Consider the following 23,360-nt stretch of genomic DNA (forward strand, 5'->3'; position numbering starts at 1 on the left):
GGGATAACTTTTCGTGGAAAAAAGATTACGACGAGAAGATATGCAATCAATTTTAGGGTAATCCCTTGTATCATTTGTATCTAATTAAATAATAATATAACTATATGAGTTAATTATTTGCATATATCTTATTTCAATCTCTTAAAAAACAATTGAATCTTCTTTGTTTCTGATATCGATTTTATCATTCACGAGATAGCAATAAAATATTTTATAGCCCAAATTTTATTTTCATTTTGTTTTCCTTTATAAACAATAAATAATTTTTAAAATATCAAAATTACGATATAATCAGTTGTTTTAAAAAATTGTGGGATTGACTAAAAATCATCAATTTGATGATATAGTAAGTCATTTTTCGAAAAATATCTAAGTTATAATATAATAGGTCACTATTGAAAGTTGTATGATAGACTAAAAATTATCAATTAAATTTTATGATTTTAATTCAATGACAATTGATAGTCAATTTTCTCCTCTGCACCATCTGAAAATTTGAAGATTTTAATTCATGTTAAATTTAAAAAATCATAAATTTGTGTATTAACTTGCCATGTCTTGAATTTATACAGTTTAAAAAAATGAATAAAAATATTTATAATTAGAGGCAATATTATGATTTTTCCCTTTTGTTTGCTATTGGGCAAAAGTAGTGGAGTTGGGATTTTCAAATATCCCATATTAATTTTTTCATTCGAACGAGGAATGTTTTTTCTTTTGAGCTGGAAGACTGAAGTTATTTGATCAATAACTTCTTTTTTATTCATTTGAATCTCACAAATATCATTATATTCATTTTTTCATTCGAACGAGGAACGATTTTCGTTCACAAAGTAATCATCCCACGGTCTCTTTTGGTTGCATTTTCTTTTGGAGACAAAATAGCGTCAATCCGTTTCTTCTTCAAGTCCAAACTCCAAAGTTAATTTCACTTTCACTGGTCCTTGAATTACACATTAAGAAAATAGAGAATATATATTTGTTTTTATAATAATTGCTACTCCCTCCGTCCCACTGAAGATGATCTTTTTCTTTTTTGTTCGTCCCAACCAGATGACTTATTATTAAATTTGAAATTCATTTATCTCTACTTTATTTCTCTCTCTTACTTTACTCTCTCCATTTAATACACAAAATAAAGTTGCATAAAATCTCGTGTCGCCCAAGTACTATAATAAATGGAGTTGCAATTGTAATCATTCCACGGTTCTCTTTTGTTGCATTTTCTTTTGGAAAAAAAAGCGTCAATCCAAAGTTAAATTTCACCTTACTGATCCTTGAATTACACATTACGAAAATAGAGAATTTGAATTGTAATTTTATTAATAATTATAATATATGTGCAATATATGATATTGTTAAAAATCTTATTTTTAAAATAAGGGATAATATGAATAAGGTCATCTCTTAAAATAATATAAAAATAATATTAATAGAATTCAGAGAGACATCCTTATGTATTTTTCAGATAACCTATTTACTCCCATTTTACCAATTAGTAATGTTAGTAGAAATATGTTCATCTCTTTCAGATATATACGCGCATTCTATACACATTAGGAAAAATATACACCCTATGGACAATTGATATGACACGGAAATTGAGACAGAATTGTTAAAGTAAGAGAGATGAGGAGAAAAATAGTTAAAGTAGTATTAGTGGATAGTGAGACCCACATTATTAGTACTAATGTTTAATGATGTATAAGTTATAATAAGTTTATGTGTAGAGGTAATAATTGGCAAGTGTAGATAGCCTTCTGCCTAAACTGTATCTAAGCTTATATCAAGATACCCTAAATTAGAAACCAAACACATAAGGAAATTGTAAATATTTCATGTAGAAGTATTAGAAATACAGTATATATGAGTGTGAATTGGCAAAGCAGTAGAGATGTTAATGTCTGAGGTGGCGCGACCTTTAATTTATGTTCATTTACCCATAAAAAATAGAGACATACGATATATATTCAGGATTTAGGATATATTCTAACTGCACTTTTCTTGTATAATTAATTGCGCTCGTATTACATCAATCTATTGTTTATTCACATATAAGAAAAAAACGTTACAAATCATTTTTATTAAAGAAAGTTGAATCACCGCCTGATTTCCTTATAATTTTAGTGAAATTTGAGATGTAAATAAGTGAATGTGTTCGAAGCTTTATACACAGTAGATAATTCATCTAGTGATGAAATTCTATAAAAAAATACTATCATTTTTGTTTATAAAGTTCCATGCCAAATTAGTTATCCACACTACTAAACATGCGCTAATATTGGTATACGCGAATAATTCCGTCAGAATTCATAAAGTAAACAAATTAAACAGTAGTTAACTTATCATTATTGGACGCCTCAATTCTAATGTACTGTATTCTTTATTTATTTATCGACATTTGACTTTTAGTTTAGTAATAAAAAATAAATGGAGAAACTATTCAGCTAATCAAAATTGATTAAGTATTTATTTCACTCGAGTGGAACTGGAGATTGAATAATCATTTTATACATTTCATTGATTATTTTTTTAAAAAAAATACTATGATAAATACTCTTTCATTCGTTAAAAAGTGGCATAACCGAAACATACAAAACATACCTTCAACGACCAATATTACACAAGCGACCATTTTATTATTGTAATTATAATTTAAAAAAAATTTATTTTATTCACGTACTATTTCAATTAGGAGTATACGAAATTAAAAATGATTACGTAAATAATGTATGAGACATATATGAGATCACGTAAAGAAGGGATGGCAATGAAATCGGTGAGAGACATGTGTTTGTGTCTATTATTCTATCCAATAGTAGAAAATGACAATAGTTCTAATTTATTTTATTTTGGGTAAAAACGACAATATATCAAAAAAAGTTGGCCACAAATAAGGAAAAGACAGCAGGTTGGTTTCGCGTGTCGCTGAACAGCAAATCTGGCCTTCTTCTCCAGCTGTACATATGAAACTCAATAATTGACAGTTACCACTGAAACTCAATAATTGGTCGCCATGAATGGGTACCGCAAAAGGCGCGGCTGATTATAGTAATTTTTGACTGATTGGGAATTCGATCATTCTTTCACTTTCGATCACAAAAGAAATCAAAAGCAGAGCTGCGGTGGGTGCAGGACTACTTTCGCTTTTTAATTTTCAATTTCTTTTAATTCGAATATACATTCCCCCAAATTATCAATTAGTAGGGTTCAATTTGGAAGCGAAAATGGAAGGACAGAATGGGAAGGTGAGGAAGAGAGGACTCTCATCGTCGTCTCCGTCGGCGCAGAATTACAGGTTGAAGCGCACCTTTTTAATGGGGAAAAGGAGGGGATCCACCACTCCCGTTCCCACATGGAAAATGATCGCCTCTCAATCTCAATCTCTGCAACCCTCTCTCTTTGGGGAAAATGCCAAGGATTTTCGGTGTCGGTGTCGGCTCGAAAACTCGCTGCCCTTCTGTGGGAGGTTGATGGGATACATTCGCCTACACTGAAAATGGAAAATTCGGAGGGTGAAAAGACTGCAAACAAGAGGATTTTTGAGTCATCTAAATTGAGCACTGTTTCTGAGGTGAGCCACTGTAGCTGCATTTCAATTTTTTCTTTTCTGGGATTCATCACTGGAGTTGAATGTATATGGGTTTCCTTTTAATTTGAATGCTCCAGGTGATGTTGGATCCGGCTAAACTGTGCAGCTGTAGAAGAAGACAGCCATCTGATTCCCAAAAGCCACAGCGAGCTAGTAGCAATCTGAGAAATTCCACTTCCATGGAACATGTAGTATTCTCCGATTTATTTAGCTTTAATAAATTGTTGTTAATTTTCAGTAGTCTAGGCGTTCCTGGTGTCATTTGCTCGACTTCATATGCTTTGTTTTAGGGCTCGTATATCTGTATATGAAATATGATTGGTTTCGTTGCTTAATCAAATCGACTGGATAATGTTTTAACTGCATTGGTAATTTTTCGAGCTACACTTTTGTATAAGTTATAGTGAATTGTCTGTGCACATTTTGGTGGTTCTTAATATGTTGATGTCAGTTTTTTTGGGGTAGCTCTTGATGAGATATTAGTATGTTGTTTTGGCCAAAAAGAAGATGATAGCTTATTCTCGGACGTATTTTTAAGTTTGTAACAATGAGATCACCTTAAGATGAGTCATATATGCTACTATTGTGCCCTTCATGTTGTCTTTCTCGTTCGAATGTGTGTGCTTGGAAGGTGTTGTTGCTGACTAACATGTAAAACCTAGGTTGATGGAAAGCAAAATCATGTCCATGTGCTGAAGAATGATCTCAAGGATGTATACAAGGGTCTGGCTGCTTCTAAGCAGCTGCTTGATGTATTGTGTCGCGTTGGGGGTCTTGAGCAGCCTGAGAGTATTAGCTCCACGCTCGTCTCAGCTCTGGGATCTGAACTTGACCGCTCGTGTAAAAGAGTGAGTAAGCTAATCCATGGACAGACGAAGACGGAGAGTGGTGTGATTGATGACGTGTTGAAGCGGCCCAAAATGGCATTCACCATGCTGCTCCATACCCAATTGGAGAGCTCGAGACAGAGAAGAAACTAAGGCGTAGAATTGAGAAACTGAACCGGAAAACTGAGGCAGAATTAGCAGAGACAAGGGCATCTCTTGCAAGGACGGCCAAGGAGCTAGAGAGCGAGAAGAAGGCACGAAGAAAGGTGGAGCAAGTGTGTGAGGAGCTGGCACGAGGCGTATGGGACCTCAAGAGGCAATTTTCCAAAGTCCGGGAAGAAGTGGAGAAAGAGAGGAGATGTTCCATTTGGCCGATCTGCTACGCGAAGAGAGGGTGCAGATGAAGCTCTTCGATGCTAAGTGTCTGTATGAAGAGAAGAACGCACTTGTTGACAAGTTGAGGAATGAGGTTGAGGCCTATTTAGAAGGCACAAAGTGTGGGAAAGAAGGGGATGGCTCTCCTAGGCAGGACAAAACAAACGAACTTGAGAAAATGTTGAAGGAAACGTTTCAAGGCTTACAACAAAACCAAGGTAAAGAAAAAGGTGCAGCTGTGAATCAAGAAGAAGAGGACTCAGATGATAGTGATCTCCACTCCATTGAATTAAGCATGGAGGAGATCAGCAAGAACTTGATATGGGGTGATGCTGTCAAAAATGGATCAAAAAGGAACTTTGTTGATACATCAAGTAAAGGGAGAATATCCAAGAAGCAACCATTCATTCAAAACCAGAAACTGCAGGTGTCATTGTTATCTGAATACAACACAAAATGAGCAAGAAAGAGTTTGGGATTTTTCTGCAACTATTCAGGAACCGGAAAATGAGTTCTTATTTTCTTTCTTTGCAGAAATCAATTGTATAAATCAAGCTACTGTCTGCAGGCAATCAAATGTCATATCTTGTGATATTTTTTTTGAACTCCATTGATCATTGATTTTGTGTGATCATTTTATAACTCTACCATAATAGAAGTGACTGAAAGGCCTGAATTTTGGCATTACTTCTTGTTTGATCCACCATGTTCAAAGAAAACGATAGCACGACAAAATCGGCCATAACTCACATACACATTTGTATGCATCACATCATATCATTGATAGTATGATTTTTAACATTTTATGGGATATTGTGAAGGGAAGAACACAGTGGCAAAGCCATCACAAAGAGATGGATGCCGATAAAGTGTTGGTTATTATACTGTATTGAGCTTATTGTTACAAGGTGATTTATTCAAGACAACAAGACAGGGAAAGCTGATGCAATGGTAGTGTCATTTGTGGGAAGTGAAGGTAACCGGTTTCATAGCTCGCTCGTTGACAATGAGGCTGAGAATGTCCGGTCTAGAATAGTGGCCAACAGCATCAAACGAGAATTTGGCACGCGCCACATCCTTCAGATCCAAATCAGCAGTGAGAAGTCCCTCCCCTTCGAAATTGGGCCGGCTAAGACCTCCCCGGAGGGGGCAACGATGACACTGCCCCCAGCGGCCACCACAGAATCTGGTTGGAGCTCGTCTTCCCACTCTGTGAGTAACTCAGGAGGGGGCGGATAGTCCTTCCTGAGGCAGAACTGACCAGCAGAGAGCACGAAGACGCCCCCTTCTATGGCGATGTGCCTCACCGTTGGCTGCCAAACTTCTCTGTCATCTGAGTTGGGTGCACAGTATATCTCGATCCCTTTAGCGTACATTGCTGTCCTCAGCAGAGGCATCTTGTTCTCCCAGCAGATAACGGCACCCAGCTTCCCGATGGGGGTGTCAAAGACAGGAGTGGTGGATCCATCACCAAAGCCCCAGACGAGGCGCTCGGCCGTGGTGGGCATCAACTTCCTCCTCTTGCCGAGGTAGCAGCCTTGAGGGTCAAAGAAGACAACACTGCAGTATAAGGTATATCCCTCTCTCTCGATCACTCCCGTCACCAGATACACCTTGTAGTTCTCCGCTATGCTCGCCAGCCGATCCATCTCCGGACCTGCACATCACAGCACGATATTATCCGCTTGGACTAAAGTCCTCACGGCTTTATTTTTTGGACACTTCCCAAATAGCCTCATACTAATGGAGTTAGAGCCGTCCATATATATTGTTTTTCAACTTTACTAGTTCCCGAATGTGGAATATGGTTTGCACCCCCACACAATTTTATACTAGCATTGCTGCTGAGTGAGTAAATACGCACCGGGAACGTCAATGGCGGAGTCATAGTATTTGCGGAACTGTTCGCCGGCAGTGGGGGTGAAGTGGCCGATGGTGGCCCCGAAGATGGATCCACGTGGATAGCCACCGATGAATGCTTCGGGAAACACCACCAATTGTGCTCCATTTGAGGCTGCTTCCGCCACCAGCCTCTCTGCTTTATCTGCTTTGTCATAAAATAAAATTAGCGTTCATTTGCTAGGGTAGATAACTCATCTATCTTAGAGTTATATGATAAAAAATGATTGGAGCCGGCTGATTAATGATAAATGTAACCGAGAGTGGCAGGGGTGTCGTAGAAGACACTGGCGGCTTGGACAACTGTGGCGCGGATGGTGGTCGGGGCGGTGGCCTCATCCTTCACCGTCGTCGGAATTGGAACTGAAGCCATGTTTTCAAGTGGTGTTGGTGTTTTGTTACTAAGTGATCATGTTTGGTTTAAGGAAGAATCTAATTTATAGGAACATGGCGGCGATGTGATTTTAACAACTTGGTATATGCTATTGTAAACTGTAAACCGATTTCAATAACTTGATACGTAAGTGATTACGAAATCAAATCGTTGGCTGCTTAATTTAAATACGACAAACTCTTGGCTGCTTAATTTGTTTATTACAAACTAATGAAAGATCGGTTTGATTGTGTGATATCAATGATTATTTTAAACTAGTTGTTCAAATTTCAAAACTAGGGAAATTATCGACTAGTATAGTTTCTACTAAAATCCAAGTCTGTATACCGTATATTTTGATCTACAAACTTTGGAATTCAAACAGAGGCTGGTTATTAATATAATAATTGATGCGTTCTTCAACGTATATTCCATGAAGCCTTTGATAATGTGCTTTTCTTGTTCTTATAGAAGAATAAGTTGATGGGCTTCGGTTGTAAACTCGAGCTCAAGATAAGTAACGTCAAATGAGGTATTTAGACTTATATGCTTGATTTGTTGAACTTTTTTGTCTAAAATTATGTTGAACTCTTTTACTCGGCTTGGAGTCGGAATGGTGAGCTTACAAAGTTGGCGATCAACCGGAACGATACAAGGAGAGTTTTGGACTAAGTTAGTGGAGCAATATAGGAAAAAAAGTCGCTTTTAAAATGCCTCCACTGACTACTTTGTTTATGAGGGAGGCCATGGATGACATTAAACTATTTGCTAACCTCATTATCATTTTTTGGCACAATTCTCATTTACTGGAGTTAATAAATGTCCTTTTTCATCATTATATTGCTTTTTAATCATAATTTAATGTAAATATTCAGTCCTTTAATAACAACTTAGCTTATGAATAATTTTTTACTTTATTTAACCATGAGATAATAGGAAAATGATCAATACAAAATCCAAACCATGAGATTTGATAATCTAATGGTCAATAATTAAATAAAAATACGGAGGGTCATTATAAAGTAGTTTTAGGTCATATTATAAAATTTGGGTTTGAGGTCATCTTAGGGCATCCGCAATGGGCGGACGATGGCACGCCCGATGGCGCGCATCGTCCGCGCCATCCATCGTCCGCACTCATTGCGGGTGCGCGCCATAGGACGCGGACGATAGTCGCGCCCTATACTTCGGTCGCGGAGGATAGCGCGGACGATGGCCATCGTCCGCGCCATCGTCCGCCCCATTGCGGCTGTCGCGGACGATCAACCGCGGACGATGGCACGCGGTTTCATTTTTTTTTATAAATACCGTTCATTTGTAACATTTCATTACACTCGATTTCATTTTCGAAACTTACAATTACATAATTACTACGAAATGGATTCAAGCCCCAATAGTCCTACGTTTAGCGCAGGGGCGCATTGGCCGGGTACAGAACCCGGCGATTATCGTTCGTTCGACACCAACGCCCATTACGATCCCGATTTCAGTACGGAATCGTATGGGTTGTCTGACATGGAGCCGTCTCCGCACCGCCCAACCGCAGCGGCCGATCCCGACCCCGCCGCGACCGCTTCCGCCCCAGCCAGAAAGAAGCGGAACCGGCAGCGGGCGCAGAAGTTGCCGCCTCCCGGTGATTGCGATGAGTACGCCCCCGGCCGTACGAACTACAACGACGACAAAACTCTCACCTTGGCCCGGTGTTGGGTAGATATATCGGAAGATCCGATATTCGTGAACAACCAGTGATAGATCGCGTACTGGGAACGCATCGCGGACCTCTACAATTCGGTCAAGCCGCCGACCTCGTACAAGCGCAAGCGTGAGCAACTCCGCAAGCACTGGGATCAAGTCAAGAAGCAAGTGAACTTGTACGCGGCGGAGTTCGAGAAGTTCACGCGGTCACAGGGGAGCGGCGAGAGCGCGAGCGACGTGCGCGCTAAAGCGCTGTTGTCGTACCGGTCGATGTACGGCGACTTCAAGCACGAGGCCATCTGGGCGCTCTTGAGGGACAAGCAGAAGTTCCAAGGTGGAATTCTGCACACTGGTGCGCCGAAGAGAACGAAGACCACTGAAGTTGGTGATTACACGAGCAGCGGCAGGGGCAACCACCCGGTTGACCTCAACCGGACGTACGTGGATGAAGGGAGTTCCGGCACACCGGTGTCCTTCCGGCGTCCTCCCGGCGTCAAGGCTGCGAAGGCCAAGGGGAAGGCGACCGCGACCTCATCGTCGACCGCTGCAACCCAAGCTCCGGTCCCGGTAAAGCTCCCGACCCAGACGGCCACCGCGTTTGAGTCGTTAGCAACAGCGTCGATGGCAAGGACGATGTTGCAGACGCACAGGGCCCTCAAGAAGTGTACCGACCCCGACGAAGCCGAATATCTCCGGGCGTTACTTGATGAGCTGCGTCGGAAGTTGGAAATTGGTCCGACTTAGATTTTTTTTTTTATTAGTTCAATGATGTAACTTTTTTTTTATTAAAACATCGCCGTTTGTTATTTAGACCGTTTTTTATTTACTCGTTACTTGTTATTTGAAAACAGTTAAATTAATTAAACAAAACAATAAAATGATGATGTGGCGCACCTTAGGGCGCGCCTTAGGGCGCCCCACTGCAGGTGGGGAGGTAGGAGGATAAAACTGCTGACGTGGCGCGCCTTAGGGCGCCCCATTGCTAATGCTCTTAAGATCATTTTATTTCATCATTACTATAATGACGTAAAAATAAGCTTGATGACTTAAAAATGACATTTATATGTTTGGTTATGCATTTTTGTATTAAGAATGGACTTTGCAATCAAAACCATATATTTAAATTTCTTATGAGGTACTCCTACTTAACAGAACATAAAACATTATTTTTCCTAGGCCACGTGTATACGAACTCCATAGTTTTAGACTTTTAGTATATGTTGTATGGAGACTATTGCTAGTACTTTCTTGTTAAACTGAATTCTCAGAGTGAAAGCAACCAAATTTATGTTGATATCATTGAAAGTTTTTTTGATGGACCTTTATGGGGAGAGACCATACATTCTAAGTTTCCGCCATTAACAAGTTTTGAGTTGAGATTTCAAAAAAACTTTTACATAGGAGTACTACTTACACACAAGTTGATACAAGCAGATTTATTCAAGACAAGAAGAAAAGAAAATATTAATGCAGTGGTAGACTAGTGTCATTTGTGGGAAGTGAAGGAAACCGGCTTCATAGCACGCTCATTGACAATAAGGTTGAGAATATCTGGTCTAGAATAGTGGCCAACCGCATCAAAAGAGAATTTTGCTATCGCCACATCCTTCAAATCTACACACAAACAAATACTCCACCTCATTACAAGATTATCAAAATTAAGTAAACCAAACCAAGACAATATAATGTACCTAAATCAGCAGTGATAAGCCCCTCCCCCTCGAAATTGGGCCCCGCCAAGACCTCCCCTGAGGGGGCAACGATGACGCTGCCCCCCGCGCTGACCACAGAGTCCGGCTGGAGCTCGTTCTCCCACTCTGCCAGCGAGTACTCAGGAGGGGCTGGAAAGTCCTTCCTGAGGCAGAACTGGCATGCGGAGAGAACGAACACGCCCCCTTCTATGGCGATGTGCCTCACCGTTGGCTGCCACACCTCTCTGTCGTCCGCGTTTGGCGCGCAGTATATCTCGATCCCTTTCGCGTACATCGCTGTCCTCAGCAGCGGCATCTTGTTCTCCCAGCAGATCACGGCCCCCAGCTTCCCGATGGGGGTGTCGAACACGGGAGTGGTGGATCCGTCTCCGAAGCCCCAGACGATGCGCTCGGCCGTGGAGGGCATGAACTTCCTCCGCTTGCCGAGGTAGCATCCTTGAGGGTCAAAGAAGACAACACTGCAGTATAAAGTGTATCCCTCTCTCTCGATCACTCCCATCACCAGAAACACCTTGTAACTCTCTGCTATTCTCGCCAGCCGATCCATCTCTGGACCTGCACACCAAAACTCCACATTAGTATGATGCCGTTTTGAACTATTGTAAGTTCTCATGGTTTTGTTTTTGGAACAATTTTCAAAATTCCTCCTTCTAATAGAGTTGAGGTAGCCTTTATATATATTGCTTGCAATTTTACTTATTTTTCGATATATGATCGAGGCATCAAAATAAATTCGCTACTAATTTCGGCTGGTAAAATTACTAGGGGACATTCTGCTGCCAATCCGCTACTAATAGCGACAAACTATATCTGCTATTAATTTTCGCTGATAAGTTTTTATAGTGTGGTTTGCACCAAAACAATACTAGTATTGCACCAAAACTGTTCAGCGGCGGTGGGGTTGAAGTGGCCGACGGTGGCTCCAAAGTTGGATCCGCGGGGATACCCGCCGATGAATGCTTCGGGAAACACCACCAGTTGTGCACCGTTAGAGGCTGCTTCGGCTACCAGCCTCTCTGCTTTATCTGCCTCGGACATGAAAATAAAATGTGTAATATATTAGTAACTTTTTATGTTGAGTTACACCATATAAACTAAATGTATCAAATTAGTACAAACCGAGAGTGGCAGGGGTATCGTAGAACACAGTGGCAGCTTGGACAACGGTGGCACGGATGGTTGTTGGGGCGGCGGCATCATCCTTCACGGTCGGAGTTGGAATTGATGCCATATTTTTTCAAGTGGTGATGGGTTTTGTTGCTAACTGATTATTCATATGTAGAGACATTTTATTTATATAGGAAAAGCGCGGCTGCTTTGATCAGCAACTTGGTTTATTAAAGTGCGACTTCAACAACTTGCTATTAAAAGTAACGCGACTACGTGGGCTGCGAAGAAAGTAATGGAAGATGCGTTTGATTGGGATAATATCAAAGATTATTTTCAATTAAAAGTAGGGAAATTATTGACAAGTTTGTAGTAGAATCCAAGGGCTAAGCAGTATTTTAAAGACCTAGAAACTTTTGAATTCAAAGAGAGGCCAATGTCGTTATGCATATCAGTGTGCATGTATCCACCCTCTTCACTATTTGGCTGTTTCTATAACAATTCACACTATTTAACGTTACATATGTTTGGGTAGAGACGTAGATAAATTAATAGTTCGGGCCGAGATTAAAACGCGGACCATGTTTTACTTAAGCTCGGTCCAGGTCTGCAATATCAATATATTTAGAAAATATCATTTGCTTAAGTTTTATATTAATAAACACACTGTAATTATAATCATTATTACAATAATATTTATTAAATATAATGTATATACGTCTAAAATATAGTACATAATAACTTTGTACAAATAGTACATATAAACAGAATACTCCATTCGTCCCATAAAAATATGAGCATATGATATGACACGGGAATTAAGACAAAATTGATAAAGTAAGAGATGTGAGAATAAGAGTAGTTAAATAGTGTTGGTGGATAGTGAGACCCTATTATTATTAATGTTTGAATGGTGGTATAAATAGTAAATAACTTATGTATAAAGGTAATAAATTGAGATGGACGAAAATGGAAAGTGCACATATTTTTATATTTTATGGGATATAGGGAGTATTAGATTTGAATTTAGAATGTCATTTATGACCTTAAATGATTATGAGATATAGTGACAAAGAAAAAGCTGTAAATGACCTGCCTAAAATGTGATAAATAATTTTTTAGAAACTTGTGATGGTATTATTTCAATTTCACACTTAAAAATGCAAATATTATTTTCAAAAATCACTTTTTCTTTTAACACGCTTGAAAAGAAAGAGTGTGATTTTCAATATTTTTCATGGTAGATAACAATGCACAAGAAATTATAATTCACTTAAAAAAAGTCACTTTGTAGACTCGATTTTTTGTTCACAAAATTATAGACCCAATAGAACATTTTTATGTACACTCTCTCCGTCCCATAGTAGGAGGGACTCTTATTATAGGCACAAGTTTTAATAAATATAAAGAATAGTGGGTTGAAAAAAGCACAAGTTTTAAAAAATATAAAGAATAGTGGGTTGAAAAAGTTAGTGGAATATGAGACTTATTTTTTTTATACAGTATTGATTTTATAATAAAATGTGAGTGAGGTGAGTTAGAGGAATGTGAACCGGACATACTTACCATTTATGGTAAAAATGAAGTGTGACTCTTATTGTGAGACATACCTTGTATGTGAAGGTGACGCGATTGTGATTGTGGTGCGATGCCACTTATCATACCCATTAGCCATAGGAACGCGGACTTGGGTGAAAATATGAAGGTGAGAGCGGAGATGAGGGGTTTTAAACACGCATTCCCAGCCGGGTAGGCATTTTTACCAATATTAGAAACTACTACAAAAATAGGAATCACCCTAAAGTAGAAAACCAAGTTTCAATTTAATAAATGCATTCTTATATTAGTATATACAATGAAAATTGTGAATGATATTAAGTTAGTTAGTGGTAGTTTATAAAAGTATAAGCACAGCTTTGAAAACGTTTTTAATTAGATCCATAACGTTCATTTTTTAAAATATACTGTAATTGAACTTTGCTCTTTTCAAATGTTAGCACACATCTCCAATTTTACTATTTTCGGGCACAGATCCAAACTGCGGACCATAATTAACTTAAACTAGTCATATTCGAATACTAACGTTATACTAGTACCCTAAAAAAACATTAGGAGAAAATAGAAAAATAATTTTATCACCTCCTCAAGTGGTCAATGTTACTTTACTCTACAAAATATTGACAGTCAAAATATTCTGAATTATCTACAGCTTTGCCTTCCTCAATCCTTTCTGTCAAAATTAGGGATTTGGAGGAGTACTATTTAAATTGGTTCTATCTGTTGGGGATTCTCACTTCTGCAGTCCTCATTCATACGTTGTTACAATCACTTCCAACTCCATTTCCCCATCCCGAGATGTCAGAATCACAGCTCCCGCCCAACCCGCTTCCTCAGCCCTCCGACCCGGAGCCCAGCCCCACCTACCCGGAATCCAGCCCGGCCGACCCGCTTCTGGATACCGATGCCTACATCGACGACCCGTGCCGGAATAGCACGGATGCCGCCGAAGCCGAGTTGCCCAAGCCGGAGTTCGCGCCGGGCGTCGTGATTGCGGCTGAGCCTATCTCGATGTATGTCCCGGAGGAGGCCGCGCCTGAGCAGCCCACGCCGCGGACGGCTAGGCGGAGGGATCCCGAGGAGATGGCCAAGCGGCCGAGCTGGCTGCCGGAGGACTGGAAGATTGAGTTGAAACAGCGCGTATCTGGAGCCACAGCTGGACTCTATGATCCAGTAGGTTTTGTTTTTAATTCTCTTTTTTTTTAGCTCAATTGATATGTGTTGGAGTGAATTTGCTGTGATTGATTGAGAGATGCTATTTTGTGCAGTTTTGACCTAAATTTTGTTATCTCGTTTGGTGAAGCTTGCTTTTGTTTTAACCTAGCTTTGGATTGTTTGGTTTTTATGATGTGTGCAATTGAATGTATTTGGTTTATTGTTTATTTTTCAGTGTTTAAGTAGCAGTCTTTGTTAAGCAGTGAGCAGATTTTAGGGTTTTTAGGAGTCTCGACTTGAAGGCTTGTTAAGTTGAGTGGGATTATGTTGAAATTGAGAGTACAAAATAGATAAATAGCAATAACTTAAGACTAAGCTTGTTGGAGTTTATGGTTGGTTTAATCTGAGGTGGCTAAATGAGTTAAACCTAAGGTGGCTAAATGAGCCAAACCTAAAGTGGCTAAATGAGTTCAACCTAAAGAAGAATAATCAGCATAAACCTGTATTCAAGTTTGCTCGCTTTTTCTTGACCGTGTTTGTCTGTTAGTATTAATTTTCTTGATTATTTATGTGGTTGGTTTATATATAGTAGACACGTGGTAAACACGCGTCTGGTAGTTTTTATTATCTTTCCTTTCCTGAGAACATACTTGCCGTTGTAGGATTTCTAGCTTCGAAAAATGTTTCTTCCTGTCCACGTGTATATCCTCACTTTGGTTGCTTATGTTTAATGTTTTGTTGAGCTGGAACTCAAAGTTTGTCGTGTATTGTGGTTCGTAAACTGGAATTCGCTTTTTGTCATGTAATGTGTATTAATGGAAGTTGGAAAAGCTAATATAAGAAGGAAGCTCAAGGGAAATTAGCTGAGCATGTAGGGGCTGGGGAAATATCAAGTATTTGCCTTTATTTATTGTGGGGCTGCTTGAAGATTAAGCTCATTAATTGGATCGTTTACGTGTTTAATACCATCCACATGCATTTCTAATTCTTTGTGGTATTAATAATTGTACAGGATACCTTTTTAACCCTTCACCCTCTTTAATATGCCAGTAGGGCATAGGCCACACGTGTCAGTCATTGCTCGTGTCTTATTCGAGAACTTTACTTTTAAGGCACTTTTTTAGTATCTGCTAGCTGTGTCATTTACTTCGTAGGTGTCTTTTTCTTCCATTTCCAACTTATTGCTACTTGTTTAGTAAGAATGCTCCTTAAACGTACTTAATTGGTGAAATGAGCTTCCAATTATAAATTATCCTTCTCTAGGAAATAACTTTTTCCCCCCTTTTCAAAAATAATGATGCATACTAAGACATGTTTTCTTATTTTTCTAAAACATTGAATATTTTGGTTAGTCGCGATTTGGGGTTACTAGCATTCCTCCCCCCTTTAGTAAGTGATTTTTCCATTTTGCACATATGACCTTCCAAGAGTGAAGCTACATAGCCTACATTGTTTGTTCATTTGGTGGATCTGATCCATTACAATTACATTAATTAAATATGTGTTGTTTCTTTCTCTAAAGTGTCAATTTCGTAGTTTGAGCACTTTGATGCACTCATTTACTTCATATGAAGTGTCTTTGTGTGATTCCTGAGCTTGTGAAGGTAGTGGGTATGTATTTGATATGTATGCTGCTAGATAAAATGTACAAAAGTTAATAGCTTGGTTATAACAAGGTTTGTTTAAGGAAACCATACTAGACATAGGCTACTGCTGTGTTGTATGCTTCCTAGCATCCTCCTTTGGAAGTATAATTGTCTGGTGAGAATTTGGCATCTGAGATCAGCATGGAGTGATCAGTTTAAAGTTGTATTTTATACTTCAGTTCGTTGGTGGCATGTTGGTCACTTTACTTTTACATGGAAATAACATTTGCATCGATCCTGATTCTGCAGTATTACTGTGAACCAACGGGGCAACACCGTTTCCGTTCGAAGGTAGAGGTGCTTCACTTCCTGGAAACAGGAAGTAAGCCAACAAAGAGGAAAGCGGCCTCTGAAAGTGAGAGTACTAAGGTGAGTAAAAATCATTCATTCTTTTGCTACACGGAATTAGAATTTAATTGGAATTAGAATTCCACGGTTTAATTCCAAATCCTTTGTTCGGTAAAAATGATATAATTGATATGCGTGTGTAGTGTGTCCGCAGTGTCTGTGCAGTGTGTGTGTGTGCAGTGTGCTTGCAAATCTGTGCAGTGTGTGTAATGTGTAATTCAAATTATCTTATTTTGATATGAAATTCAAATTATGGAATTGGGAAAAATTGAAATTGTAATTCAATTCCAAATATTTCGAGGAACCAAACATTGGATTTGGAATTGAAGACTCCAATTCCAATTCCAATTCTGCAGCCCCAATTCCATGATACCGAACGAAGCTTTGGTGTCACCAACACTGCTGTTGAATTCTTTTTTCTGGAATTTTTTGCTTCCTGAATTCTTTGGTGCTTATTGCTTCTGCAGCCTTCGAAGAGTCTGGCTAGCCAACCGAAAAAGAAGTCCGCCACAAAGCGGAAGAAAACAGAGGCGGTTGTTGCTAGCAGTGAACAACCAGCGCCTGCTGTTAATGGCGCCCAGGAAGATGCCGCCCAACAGGCATGAAGTGCGCAGATGGTAAAGCCAAGCGCGAGCATGACAGGATCTCTAACTGAAACTCAGCGCTTGTTTTTATTACCATACTTCAGCATAGATTCTGTTGGTAGACATTTGCTTATGTAGGCTTAAAACATTATTTTGCCATTGTTTGTGGTTCAATTTGAACTAGATTAGACTTTTCATTTTTAGGTCTGTGGAATGTGAAGAGAGCTCTTCTGTATTTTCCAATTGAAATTATTTTGGGAAGCCCTCTTCAAAGATAGTTTGTCATAGAAGTTTCCCTGTAGAAGTAAACCGTTGTAGAAACTCTGTTCCAGCTGGTTAAGTGCATGAGGTTGCTCCAGATTTGGACATGGAATTGTCCATGTGTTAAATAAGGTTGGGTTAACTTGAGGTCAAAGGTCTCAAGTCCGAATTCTGGCCTTCGCCTTTGAAGTCAGCTTTGGCACATTTGGTAGGGGTTGCAGGTCTCATTCATCATAAAGAAAAAAGGCAACACCTGCTTGCAGTGTGCAGAAGATATAAATAAAGAAACTAAAAACTTAAGATGAATTATAGTATTCAATTCGTTGGATTGTCACAGACATGTATTGTTAGGTATTCTAGGAGAGTTACTTCATAAAATATAGTAAAGAATTTTAATTCCAATTCCTAGGTAGTCGAGGAATTGGAATTAAAATTCTATAGAACTGAATTTGATGGAATTGAATTAAAATATAAATCCAAATCTTTAGTTTGGTATATGAAATTAAATTTGAAGAAATTATATAGTGTGTGTTGTGTGCATGTGTAGCGTGTGTTCGCGCGTGTAGTGCGTGCAGTGTACCCAATTGTATTCTATTTGAAATTTTAATTATATACTTTTGATATGAAATTGGAATTGTTACAATTCAATTCCAAATTCAAAATTTTTACAGCACAAGCATTGAATTTGAATTTGAAGTTTCAAATTCCATGATACCAAAATGATATGAAAAAAAAAATTTACAGTACAACCCAATTTCTGGTGAGTACTTTTTAAGATATGAAAAAAAAATCACAAAAAATTAATTTTTTGCAATTATCTCATTCTTCTCTCTTTTTAAAAAAATATAAAAAAATAAACTCCTATATAAAAGAGAGAATTACAAATGATGTCAAAGAGGACTCGAACTCGAGACCTCATACAATACAATAATGTCTAAGCACCGCTAGAACAAAGGCTTTGGACATCTCATTCTTCTCTCTCCCTGTCAAATTATATGCTGATGTGACAACCAATTTAAAATATGTGGATAAAACGTTGTTTCAAACTTAATTAGACATTGCCATTTTATCCATGTATTTTAAATTGGTTGTCATGTCAGCCGGACTAGAGTAGGATGAGATAATTGTGAAAATTTCATTTTCGCAATTTATTTTTCATATTTTGAAAAACATGAAAGTTGAACGAATTAAAAGTTTACCATTTTTTATGATTTATTTTGCAATTCCCCGTTTAAACAATAACGAAGTTCGATTTCTAGAGAGGTATATATTGCACATAGAGCTAGTACGGAGTACTATAATTTTAAAAAAATAAATAAAAAGAGTGTTACAATTTGACATCAAAATGACAACCTTCTCATGTTATTGTTAAAGCTTTCGATTTATTTTTCTTAAAGAAACTAAGAAAAGGAATTATCTACTAAGTACTTCATCAGATACATAAAAATATGGATATTTTTTTATTTTCGTTCATCCTATAAAAATATAGGCCTTTATATTTATGAAAATTTATCTTCAACTTATTACTTATATATATATCAATTTATTTACAACTTATACCACTATGTCTTATTATCCACTAAATTACTTTAACTATCATTTTCCTTCTTTTTCCTATTTACTAATTGTGAATTAATTCCTATGTCATTTTAAATACATAGTACTATATTTTTATGGAACAAAGGGTAATACTTTTTCTGAATATGTATTTAACTAATTTAAAAAATAAACTGAACACAAAATGTAATTAGGCGTTAATCGTGCTCCCAATCTCCATATAATGCAGAAACAGAGAGAGTAACCCAAAGCCAATTTTGTTCTCATAATCTGCTGCCATTACTGACTTCAACAAATTGTGGAAACTTGCGCAATTTGTGCTTTCATCTTCATTTCTTAGCTTTAATCACTTTGCTTTCCCTCCCAGTTTTCACCTTACGCTGAAGCAACCACTTAGACTTTTCTCAATAGCTCCGTGCAACCAAACAAAGCGTTTTCGATGATTTCACTACCTATTTTGATTAATTCCGATGCTGTTCGCTACAATTTTCAGTTTTGATCTGTAAGTTTGTTTTCTGCTCGACTTCAATTCGTTTTTCTTCTCACCATTTAGACTTTGTCAAAGTTATAGCCAACTGAAACGCAAATGAAAAATTAGAGCTTTGAATATGAGTTTTGATTTGGCTAATATTGTCCCAAGGTCGGATTTTAAGTTGAATGTGGAAGGTATAAGTTCATTACATTGGAATTGAAAAATATTGATGTTGGGTAATGGGTATGGATTATCTTCAAATAATTTCCTCTTTTTGATTTAGGTATTTATGAACTCTGTGTGCACATATCATTTGTTATCATGATTATTATTGGTTATAAATTAATTTTGTGGTTTCTGGTGTGTGTGTATTTACTATTTGTGTAGGTTTTGGGGAAGACGATAGATAGGTCTACAGGAATCATGTCGAGACCAATGCTACTTGTCTGTCTGTTGCTGATACTGATCATTACATCCCAATTTGAATGGAGGCAGCAATTAGTAAGTGACATGGATACGAATCCGGCAGAGTCTCAGAAGCAACACCAGATCTCAAAAAGGGAGGAAGGTGTCAAGGAGAAGGTATTTGTTGCTTCCTCTAATCTGTATTGATTGGTTATGTTTGTTCTGTGTGCATTTTTTTTTGGTTTTTGAGGTTATATATGTTTGTCATATGTCTCTGTTTCTGATGGTGAACTCTAGTTCCTGTCATGTGTTACTTGTTGAAAGTGGATATTATACACTATTAAAGCAATTGAGCAATTTCCTTTTTGCTATCTTCGCTTGTTTCACTTTGTATCAGTATTAAGATTTAATCAGCGTGTACTCTTTCCTCATGCACATGTGGTGTATTCAGTGTATATGTATAATGTATATCACTAATTCACCAACCACCTGTTTCTCAAACAGAAATTGGAAGTACAATACCAGAAAACATCTTAACTGAATAAATGAGAAATGAATTTCCTAGAGATTCTTTTCCTTTTGATAGGGTTTAGGGTTTAGTTACGTATTTCTGCGCTGTATGCTTAACGATTAAGGGGAATGGTGCATTGTGTAACTGCAAGGGCTTATTTGATCCTCTTCCCGGTGATGATCTCATGATAGCTGCCTGCGCCAACTAGGCAACTACCATCTATCCCTCCAGGGATTTCATATGATTGACGCCGGACATTGAAGAGCCACTTATTTCAACTAACATTCACATATCATCATTGTTAGTTTTAGCAACTGCTCCTCCTCAATGTTTTCCTTGGCCATCTGTTATCAAGAAAGTTAACTCATCCTCTTCTCCATTACTTAGAGAAGTGACCTAAGAAAAGTGCATAATTGCAGTTGTGCCAAAAACTTTAGTTTGTTGTTGCGACCTTGGGGGATTAACAAATAACGAAAGAGCATGTAATTCCTCTGAGCCAAAAAGACCAGGTTAGAAACACCAGAGGAACTATAAAAAATGAAGCCAGCCTCCTGTTTTTGGATAGCGAACAAGTGCTTCTTCACTGAGAAGTGGTATTTCATGTCTCACTATTACTAACAAGTGAGACGATAGACCTTGAGAATGAAAAGGGTGTCCAAACTTCCATTTAACTAGTGTGCTAGCCAGTAGGAAAAGGCATCTTTTCCACTATAGGGTCGTTGGTATTAAGTAAATGACACATATTGGGTTATATTTCGAATAAGGAATTTCCTTTCCCTTGGGTCTAAGTTCTGTGTGTTGTGTGTGTAGTGATTAAATTTCCTTCTATTCCGTGGCATAGTTGACTCTTCACCCCCAGCTTTAAGCGCTGGAGCTAATGCCACTCTGACTTAGAGGTGAAATCAAACCAAATCCACTCAATATGTGTTACTCAAACCCGACTTAGTCAATCATAGGTTTACGGTTTACCTAAAAAACATACCTCCTCAGCTTAATCAAGTATAGATATTTGGGCTCGAGATCAACTTCATTGTTGCCATTATCAGATAGACTGATTGTAGGGGCTTGATTATATGATCTTATAGGATACATGACTGTAGAGATTTTCTCTTTACTTGATTAAGTATCTTAAACAGTTTAATTCTTTCTAACAAATTTTCCTATCAGTATACACAGAATCCCTTGGTCTTCCGTTGAGTTCACAACTGTAAACTCGACAAACTCGATTCAACTTGCTTAACTGAATTGCTTACAGAAATTTTTGAAGACCTGTCACAATATCGATTAGAAAGGCTGAAATGTAACTAACTTCATGCCCGTTCATGGTAAACTGTGCGTAAATAACTAAACACTTAAACGGTGAATTGGAAAATATACTAGGTTGTATGAAGATTGAGATTGTATTTAGCCAAGGATTGTGTATCTCGTTCTTCTCGGGAGTTACAACTTGATTAATTGTTACCAAAGCACCGTCCCAAACCTTAATAGCTCAGAGGTTGGCATGGTTCAGTTACTCCTCACTGACTCTAGTCACTCTCTACCTCCCTCTTAAGTTTATGAACAAATGAAGTAAGGTTCTAAACTCTTCGTATAGTTGCAGTTCTTACTGTGAAGGTAATGAGTAGCTCGTATAATATAATGAATTTAACTACAAATTAGGAGCTTGATTACTGAGCTTTGTTTATTCCTGTTGGTGCAGATAATCTTGTCACAGGAAAAGAGCATCCAGAAACTGAACGAGGTTGTCAAGAGTCTCAGGGAACAACTACAGCAATGCCGGAGCAGTAATGAAACGACGTGGAATGCCACTTTCAGCTCCTTATCCGAAAGCATGACTGAGCTTGAGCGCCAACATAGTTTAGAGGACTGAACCCAATGTCTTCAATTTACAGAATGCTTGTGTAATGTCTGAATTGTTTTTTGTTTTGTTTTTGGTCCAAACTACTTTGTTGTAATCAAATTAAAATGCACCTCTTGTGGTATTATGTGTTAACAATTAATTGTAGGATAGATTGGGTGATAAATAGATGTTGCTGCGGCTGCCACCGTCTGTCTTTATTGCCAATTATAGAACGTTGAAGTTGCGGAAATAAGAAAGACATGGATTTCATTATCGTACAAGTCTAGAGATGAGGCGATGTATTAATAATTAATTAATGACGATGTATTATGTAGGTCAACTGTCCTTTTCTATTTACTTAAGTTAGATCATCAGCAGTGGGGCGTCCTATGGCGCGCCACGTCAGCATTTTTATCCTCCTTCTTCTCCACCTGCAGTGGGGCGCCCTAAGGCGCGCCCTATGACGCGCCACATCATCATTTTGTTGTTTTGTTTAATTAATTTAACTGTTTTCAAATAACATGTAACGAGTAAAAAAAACGACTAAATAATAAGCGGCGAAGTTTTAATAATAAAAAAAATTACACCATTCAACTAAAAAAAGAAAAAAACTAAGTCGGGCCAATTCCCAACTTCCTACGCAACTCATCGAGTAATGCACGAAGATACTCGGCTTGTTCGGGGTCGGTGCACTTCTTGAGGGCCTTGTGCGTCTGCAACATCGTCCTTGCCATCGACGCTGTAGCTAACGACGCAAACGCGGTGGCCGTCTGCGTCGGGAGCTCATCCGGGTCCGGAAAAGGGGTTGCAGCGGTCGACGATGACGTCGCGGTCGCCTTCCCCTTGGCCTTCGCAGCCTTGATGCCGGGAGGACGCCAGGAGGACACCGGTGTGCCGGAACTCCCTTCATCCACGTACGTCCGGTTGAGGTCAACCGGGTTAGTGCCGCTGCCGCTGCTCGTGTAGTCACCAGCTTCGGTGACCTTCGTCCTCTTCGGCGCACCAGTGTGCAGAATTCCACCTTGGAACTTCTGCTTCTCCCTCAAGAGCGCCCAGATGGCCTCGTGCTTGAACTCGCCGAACATCGACCGGTACGACAACATCGCTTTAGAGCGCACGTTGTGCACGCTCTCGCCGCTCCCCTGTGACCGCGCGCACTTCTCGAACTCCGCCGAGTACAAGTTCACTTGCTTCTTGATTTGATCCCAGTGCTTGCGGAGTTGCTCACTCTTGCGCTTGTACGCGGTCGGCGGCTTGACCGAATTGTAGAGGTCCGCGATGCGCTCCCAGTACGCGGTCTGTCTCTGGTTGTTGGCGAATATCGGATCTTCCGATATATCTACCCAACACCGGGCCAAAGTGAGAGTTTCGTCGTCGGTGTAGTTCGTACGGCCGAGGGCGTACTCATCGCAGTCACCGGGAGGCGGCAACTTCTGCGCCCGCT

General features: G+C 38.8%; 3 protein-coding genes and 2 pseudogenes across 3 annotated transcripts; 3 read left to right on the plus strand and 2 right to left on the minus strand.

The window, feature by feature from the left end:
* The first annotated feature begins 2,905 nt into the window (after positions 1-2,905).
* Positions 2,906-5,436, plus strand: LOC121790912 (annotated as a pseudogene).
* Positions 5,437-5,529: 93 nt separating this feature from the next.
* On the minus strand, positions 5,530-7,112 carry LOC121790913 (annotated as a pseudogene).
* Positions 7,113-10,031: 2,919 nt separating this feature from the next.
* LOC121790911 (bifunctional nitrilase/nitrile hydratase NIT4B-like) lies at positions 10,032-11,750 on the minus strand. The gene is made up of 4 exons (XM_042189003.1): positions 11,593-11,750; positions 11,340-11,498; positions 10,453-11,028; positions 10,032-10,375 (listed from the first exon to the last, which is right to left on the minus strand). Exons 1-4 carry the CDS (start codon positions 11,702-11,704, stop codon positions 10,248-10,250), a joined length of 975 nt encoding a protein of 324 aa, XP_042044937.1. The 5' UTR covers positions 11,705-11,750; the 3' UTR covers positions 10,032-10,247.
* A 2,032-nt stretch (positions 11,751-13,782) lies between these two features.
* On the plus strand, positions 13,783-17,244 carry LOC121790908 (methyl-CpG-binding domain-containing protein 6-like). The gene is made up of 3 exons (XM_042189001.1): positions 13,783-14,310; positions 16,188-16,307; positions 16,754-17,244. The coding sequence occupies exons 1-3, from the start codon at positions 13,936-13,938 to the stop codon at positions 16,889-16,891; spliced, it is 633 nt and encodes a 210-aa protein (XP_042044935.1). The 5' UTR covers positions 13,783-13,935; the 3' UTR covers positions 16,892-17,244.
* A 1,659-nt stretch (positions 17,245-18,903) lies between these two features.
* On the plus strand, positions 18,904-22,100 carry LOC121790909. Its single transcript, XM_042189002.1, has 3 exons — positions 18,904-19,190; positions 19,548-19,742; positions 21,776-22,100. Exons 2-3 carry the CDS (start codon positions 19,584-19,586, stop codon positions 21,944-21,946), a joined length of 330 nt encoding a protein of 109 aa, XP_042044936.1. The 5' UTR covers positions 18,904-19,190; positions 19,548-19,583; the 3' UTR covers positions 21,947-22,100.
* The last annotated feature ends 1,260 nt before the right edge of the window (positions 22,101-23,360 follow it).

The sequence above is a fragment of the Salvia splendens genome, unplaced genomic scaffold (assembly GCF_004379255.2).
Source record: "Salvia splendens isolate huo1 unplaced genomic scaffold, SspV2 ctg665, whole genome shotgun sequence".
Classification (NCBI taxonomy): domain Eukaryota; kingdom Viridiplantae; phylum Streptophyta; class Magnoliopsida; order Lamiales; family Lamiaceae; genus Salvia; species Salvia splendens.